A 7,775-nucleotide genomic window follows, 5' to 3' on the forward strand; every position below is an offset into this window, starting at 1 on the left:
AGTTTAGAAAATAATGTTCCTTGCAGAGGAGGTTACCAGGGGTTGAATGCAAGATCTTTCTGCATTTTCTTTCTTTCTTTTTTTAAAATTTCACTAAGTTATCCCAGCTGGGTAATAACACGAGATTATAGACATGTATCATCACACCCACCTAGAAAATACAAAGTTTTAAAAGTGAAAATTACCAGTACTCAGAATTAGCCACCATCAGGAAATTTTAAGGCAACCTTTTTATCCAAAGAGAGAATCCTATCTCCATCTTAATTGTTGAAGTTAAAGTAAGTTCAGATCAAATCAGTAAATGAAATTCCCTACTCCCTTTAATGCTAGGGATTGAACCTATGACTTCCCACATTGCTAAGCAAGTACTTTACCACATCCTAGCCCCAATAGTATTTTTTTTTAAAATGATGGAAGAATCTAGTCCATAGTCATGTCTAAGGTTCAGTTGTGTTTTCAGTCTTCTTTAGTATACAGCATTGCTTAGTCTTCCTTTGAATTTCATGACCATGACATTCTTGAAGATTATAGATGATTTATTTGGTCCTCTATTTTGATTCTGATGTTTCCTCATTGTTAGATACATCTATGGTAGAGATGTCAGAGTGATGCTACATTTTTCCCATTGAATCTAGTTGGGATGCATACTTTCAATTTGTCTAATAATTAATGATGTTGGCTTTAATGTCCTGCTTGAGGTGGTGTTTGCCAGCTTTTCCTCTGTGGAAGTTAATTTCTTCTTTGTGATAAATACTTTTTTAAAGTACTATGAAACTATAATGTCTTATTCATCAGACCTTTGATTTATTCATTTATTTTGTATTTTGTATTTTTTTATTTTTTTGGCGGAACTGGGTATTGAACTCAGGCCCTTGCGCTTGCCAGGGAAGCGCTTACTCCACTGAGCCATTTCCCCGGCCCCTGTTTTGTATTTTTTGCAATGAGTTTAATCTTTTACTAATATTATTTTGATGTTCATGTTATCCTCAGTTTGACTAGGATGAGCTCCTTCAATGTAGCTTCTTTGTCTTTGGACATGTCACATTCCTTCTTTCAGCACTTTCTTGCTCCCAGAATGAGATGGTCTGAGCTTATCTTACATAGTCCATATGCTAGCCTTGGAATCAGCCCTTTCTTTTAGTGACTCTGGATACCAATGTAGTGTTTGCTATTGAGTTGTCTTTATTGCTGAGTCCTCTTTTATTAATTTTCCTAAATAATTACCAATTAACTCTTATTGTATTTCTTTTGACCTGTTCTCTCTTTTTGCCTCCTGGAACCCCAATTATATGTGTATTAGACCATTTGATAATGTCACATTTATCTTGGATGCTCTTTTGACTTTTTCCTCATCCCTTTTTCTTTTCTGTGTATAAGCTTGGTAATTTCTGTTGCTCTTTCTTCAAAGTATATAGGGTCCAATAATAAGATAGTTGAAGAAATTCTTAAACTGATGATGTGGTGCAGTTGTGTTCATATCCTGCCTTGTCTTTTACACAGGTGCTTATGGAAACTCTGGGTGCTCTGGGGGCACAGTGCCGATGGGCTGCCTGCAATATCTACTCCACTCTCAATGAAGTAGCTGCTGCTCTAGCAGAAAGTGGTAAGATCCTTTGCTTATTCTCTGTCTTTGACCAAGGTATGTCTCTGACAAATTCCATTAGCTCCATAAAAGTCTTTGAGGAAGGTTCACAGTAAAAGAGCTGCCTTGGTAAAAATGGATTCCTCTTCTTGATTAGTTTGTTTCCTTTCTGGGCTTTTCTTGTCAAACAATAGCTACCTATATCTAATACTCCATTATTTGTGCTCTTCTTTGACTTGCTAATAGAAAACCAGCAAACACTCCTACTGTCTAATGTAATATAGATTAGAGAATGTGTCATAGTTTTGTAGCCCAGCTGGTTTTCTCACAAGTAGTTCATTCTGGTTTAATGTTTGGTGTTTCTGCTTCAGCAGTAAAGAGGACTTAGAAGATTAATATTTGATCACTACATTCACTGATACTTGAAGGACAAAAGACAGAAATTTGAACTTTGCTAGCTTCCTGCCTTCACTCTCTGGCAGCAATATGTAGATTAGGGTAACAAACACCTACTTCAGAGCTCATAAAAAAATCACTAGAAACCCATATACAGGATGTATGTCTCTCCTGCAGCTAACATTCTTGACATTTCATTTGTTCTTTCATTTATTTTTACTTATTTTATAAAATGTTATTTATGTATGTATATAGAAAAACACATGCAAAAAAATTTTTTTTGAGATAGGGTCTCACTTTGTAGCTCATGCCTTGAATTTATGTGTAGCACAGGCTGGCCTCAGACTTGCAGGGATGCTCCTGCCCCAGCCTCCTACATGCTTGGGTTACAGGTGTGCACCACCACACACATATTAAATGTATACACCAATGAATTACACATATCCCCTCCCCCCCAACTCTTTGAGACAGGGTCTTCCTGTGTAGCCCAGGTTGGCTTTGATCTCACTATATAGTACAGGCTGGCCTTGGACTCACAGCACCCATCCTGCCTCAGCCTCCAGAACTGGGGTTACAGATGTGTGCCACCATGCCTACCATTTCTCTTTTTTTCAACAAATGCTTACAGACTTACTCTCAGAGAGAAAATAGACAATCTTTGCTTTGAGAAGCTTGTATTATGATAGAGAAGATAATATATTTGCATAGAAATAATGATAATAAAGAGACATATATGAGAAATCTCATGACAGATCTTAAATCTGAATACCATGCACAAATAATAGTCTTAGAACAGTTTAGATTTCTTGAATGCTCATTTTTATCTGGGTTAATCAGGCCTCAAAAGAAAGATGACACTTACCTGGACCAAGATGTGAAGTAATGTTTTAGCAGATGAAAAAGAATGTAAGCGCTTTCCTGGTGGAGAGAGTGGGGTGACAAGAGTATACAAATAAGAAAAATTAAAGTGTAGTTGGCAAATAGTAAAGATGCCAGGTTTGTTTTGTTTTGTTTTGTTTTGTGGAACTGGGGATTGAACTCAGGACCCTGCACTTGCCAGGCAAGCACTTACTCTACTGAGCTATCTCCCCAGGCCCAAAGATGCCTGTTTGACTGTATCAATAAGCACTTATTTCTGATTTCTTTGGGTCTTTTTTTTTTTCCCCTTGTGGTATCAGGGATCAAATTCAGGACCTTGTACTTGCCAGGCAGGCGCTTATGCTGCTGAGCTATCTCCCAAGCCGATCCTTTAGTCATATTTGTAGCAGCCATCATACTCTTGTCTATTTTGCTTATCTTCTTTTGGCTAAGGAAAACAGAATGAGCACCAGAGACAAAGAAATGGATAAAGGGTCTAAAGGGAATGCTAGTCAGTAAAGAAAGGAATACAGCAGAATGAGAGTTTGGACTTGGGGAAAAGTAGTACTTTCTTGCTAAAACTTGAGAATCAGGCCTTTTTTACAGCCTTAATATTTTTCTTTATTCATTTTTCACAGGATTTCCTGTCTTTGCCTGGAAAGGAGAGTCAGAAGACGATTTTTGGTGGTGCATTGATCGATGTGTGAATGTGGAAGGCTGGCAGCCAAACATGGTAGGCCAGATTTCTGCTAACACAGTTCTGTGGGGATGGGGACTGGGAGAGGATTTCCTAACAAAGAGGAAAGAAATGACTTCCTTTCTGGCTGATGTGCCTGGGTTTCCAGTAGAACTCAATGCTTTTGCTTAAGGAACCCCAAGAGTATTAAACCTCTTAAATTTCAAAGTACTTTAATTGTTGATGCTGGTATCAAAAGGGTTCATATTCATCAGTAACATGAAAATGCTGCTCAGGATTCACACATAGTTGCTGAAAGCAAAAGTAATGGATTTTCATTTCCTGCCACTACTTACTACACCTCTACCTCGCCCCCACAATTGGGCCCTGAGCTCCTGCGGTACTCACCCATCTCTCTAGCATCCGTAAACCAAATGCACAGTATATATGCAAAGAGCTTCCAAGTTCTTCTTTTTATTCACTACTAACCTTAAAAAATGCCTGGGCAAAGTTTGAGCCTTTTAAATTTTTGTTTCAGTTTTTTAAAAAATCAAGTCTTAAAGACAGATAACATATCAGATTCATAGAGTCAGAAAGCTTCCCAAAGTATGGGGCACTTTTTCTTCACAAATGTTTCTGTATGTTAGTGAAAGAAGGTAGAAAATCAACTGAGAAAAAGAAGCCATTGAATGCTGTGCAGAGCAGGCCTCACCTGGTACCTGGCAGAGCAGCAACCTTTTTCTAAATTCTCTGATCCAGGTCACATAGCATGAAGTTCTAGTTTGAGGAAGCTGGGTTAAAGCTTTCATATCCTAGAGGGAGATAACAGTGGTTCTAAGATGAGTCAGCTCATTCCAACAATTTTAAAGTAACAGGAGAAAGCCTAACTGACAGATACTAAAAAAGATATACCAGAGGAGTCCTCCTGGGAGTAAAACACTAAGTTTATAGTCATGAGCACAGGGAGTATATGCAATTGTATTCAAAGAGCTTTTTTGTTTTGCTGTGGGTTTTTTTTTTCACGTGGAGTGGAGGGGGAGGTGGTGAGATAAGATCTTGCTGTGTGGTGCAGGCTGATCTTGAACTTGCCTGTATAGCCTAGGCCAGCAATGAATTAATGGTGATCCTCCTGCCTCAGTCTCCAGGGTGCTGGGATTACAGGTGCGCATCATCACACCCAGCTTACCCAGAAAGCTTTTATAAACTATAGTGCTAATACAAACTGCTTGAAAGTTTAGTGAAAAAAATTAGACAAGGATAAAAAGTTATATCCCAGAAAGTGGGATCCATACCTCTCTGGATCCTGTCAAGATGTAATGCTTTTCCTTGCCATCTAACCTCAGGACGATTTCCTGATGACCAGAATTTTCTGCAATAGCATTGTGTGGGAGAACTCCATTAATTTCATAAGTATTAGAAAGAGTAACTACCTTCCTGTATTTCATGGCTCTGCTAAAAGAAAAAGTAGACAAAAATAGTGGGACATACCACACAGTTTCCATTTATTTAGTGCATTGTATCCCTGACTTTTCCTGTGGCCAGGGATTGGAGAATCAAATGGAAACTCCATGGGATTCCATATGTGCAAAAAAAGGAAAGAGAAACTTTGAAAATATTTTGGATTTATTAGGGCATTGGCTGTGAGGGTTTCTGCTTGTACTATGGAGTGAGCATAAGAGTTTTAATGAGAACCTGTCTGGATTTCTGTTCTCAGGCAAGATTTGACTCACTCAGAACAAAATGCATTAATAGCAGGAACATAAGTGAAAAAGAAGTTAGTTAGTAGACACAAAGTTAGGGTTGTGTACTGTGGGGTCCACAGTGGCAATTGGGCCATGATAGTTGTGATGGAACTGCAAGCTGAAGGCATGCCAGCAGAGGGCAGCTCAATCCTATGAGGACCTTCCAGACAGATGGGTACAGCAGTGTGCAAATTTCTGCTGAATGCCTCTAACAGCGCAGTGGAGAGCTAGAGTGCCACAGCCTAGTGCCTATAGTATACTAAACTGTTCTTCTTTAGCTTATTTATAATTCAGAAACTTTATCTACTGATGAAAGCTCCAGTGGGCACAGCATTGTGTTTATCTTTAATTCCAACCTGAAATAGTGATGAGCTGTTCAGAGGCATGCTTACACACCTACATGCTGCACGGTTCCCTGGTTATTTTTAATTTAGTTTATACAGAGTGTGAGGCTGTGCTCAGCAAAACCCCACAGTGCTTCCTGATATGTTGAGGGGGAGAATGCCTCTACTTTGGGAGAAGTAAAGGATTGCTGAATATAGTTTTATAAGCCTTTTTTTTTTTTTTTTTTTTTTTTGAGGAGACTAATTATTTGTTCTTTTCCTTAAACTAAGCTTCTACTGAATATGTTGAAAGTCTTGAGTTTAACCCACAGAGATTAACTATATCAAGCTCAGGTTTTCTGAAGATCTACAGCATATGCAAGAACTGCTGGTCTAAAAAACCACTTAAGTCATCAATCCATAAGAAAACAAAATCGATGGGAAAATCCTCATTAAATGTAAATTTGTGCATAGATGTGTCATAAGGGTCATTTGGTCTTGAGCTTTATAATTGACCTTTTGCTACTTGTTGTTTACTTATAACTAATCATTAGGTATTTCTTGGTTACTTTTTTTTCCTTGCTGGGACAAAATACCAAAATTAAGGAAGGAAAGGTTTATTTAGCTGATAGTTTGTGGAGGTTTCAGACCATACTCACTTGGCTCTAAGGCAGAGTGACACAAGGCACAGGGCAGCAGTTCATGGCAGCAGAAAACAGGAAAACAGTAAGAGAAAAATGGAGGAATGGTAGCGAGCAAGCCTCTTTCCCTCCCTTTACTGCATTCAGGCTATCTGCCCCATAGCATGTGTAGCCCTCACACACATAATCCTAGCATTGGATCACGAATCAATCCCAGACTCTAGAAGCCTGCTCTATGACTGCATGAGGCTTTCCAGGACATCTAGACACAAACCCTAACAACGTATTTGGTATAATACTGTATTAACTCTGGCTTTAGGTTACTTTGTATAACTATTTAGGAAGTTTAAAATACCCAGGCCGGGGAGATAGCTCAGCAGTCTAAGCACCTGCCTGGCAAACACAAGGACTCAGTTTCAATCCCCAGTACCCGCATGCCATGCCAGCCCCACACCAAGCTGGCCACTGAAACCAAGCGCCATGGCACATACCTGTAATCCCTGTGCTGGGAAGGCTGATAACAGGAGGATCACCATGAGTCCAAGATGCATAGCAAGATCCTTTACCAAGTACATAAATAAATAAAAAGTTAAAAAAAGAAATACCTGTAGATTAGTAATTAGAAATTTGGATATAAGACCCAGAGAAGCACTAACGCCTTGAACCCTCCAGCAGAATAAACGACATTACTGATGCTTACCTTTTGCAGATCTTGGATGATGGAGGGGATCTTACTCACTGGATTTATAAAAAGTATCCTAACATGTTTAAGAAAATCAAAGGCATAGTGGAAGAGAGTGTTACTGGAGTCCATAGGTAAGATTTTACATGGGCATAACTGGCTTCATGCAGGTGAAACATACTCTTGAAATCACACACTAGTAGGGCACGTTGTGTTAAAGATTGGACTCTGCTATTAGCCAACCTAATCTGTACACTTGCTTTTTAAATTAATAACACAAGTAACAAAATAGTGAGAGACAGGCAGGTGGGGGAACAAGTGGTGTCCTTATGTTTTCTAATCATTGTAATACAGTGGCTGTTTGGTTTTTTTGGATTAATTCATCTTCCAACAACTATTTATTGAACTTCTGCAGCAGTGGTGGTGAACCCATAGCCACTGCTGCATGCCACAGTAGGACAGTTTTATCATTGAAAGCTCTAAAGTTTTGCTGTCACTGCTCTACAGTAAGCCAAGAATTGCTCTAGGGGTAGGGATCTAGAAATGGACAAAAATCTGTGCCCTCACAGAGTATATATATATATATATATATATATATATATGCATGCTTATATAAAGAATAAGGACATAGGGTTCTGTTTGCAAATGAGCAGTAATTTTCTGAGTAAAATTGGAATAATTTTTGTTTAATTTTTACCCATAAGGAAAAGTATGAAATAAATTTTTAGGTAAGTAAAATTTAAATTAGCCACTATAATTGCTTGAGTGTATTATGGTCTCTTAATATACAAAACTATAGGGGTCGGGGAGATAGCTCAGTAGAATAAGCACTTGCCTGGCAAGCACAGGATCCTGAGTTCAATCCCTGGTTCCGC

The 7,775-nt window shown here is 38.7% G+C and overlaps 1 protein-coding gene across 1 annotated transcript in view; it reads left to right on the forward strand.

The window, feature by feature from the left end:
- The window catches only part of Ahcyl2 (adenosylhomocysteinase like 2), a 230,070-nt gene that overhangs the window by 188,688 nt on the left and 33,607 nt on the right, over nt 1-7,775 (forward strand). Inside the window, exons 5-7 of the mRNA XM_004642772.2 lie at nt 1,501-1,603; nt 3,475-3,569; nt 6,928-7,034. Of these exons, the coding sequence (XP_004642829.1) occupies nt 1,501-1,603; nt 3,475-3,569; nt 6,928-7,034 (305 nt within the window). The remainder of the gene's footprint in view (nt 1-1,500; nt 1,604-3,474; nt 3,570-6,927; nt 7,035-7,775) is intronic.

The sequence above is a fragment of the Octodon degus genome, unplaced genomic scaffold (assembly GCF_000260255.1).
Source record: "Octodon degus isolate 3935 unplaced genomic scaffold, OctDeg1.0 scaffold00160, whole genome shotgun sequence".
Taxonomy (NCBI): Eukaryota; Metazoa; Chordata; class Mammalia; order Rodentia; family Octodontidae; genus Octodon; species Octodon degus.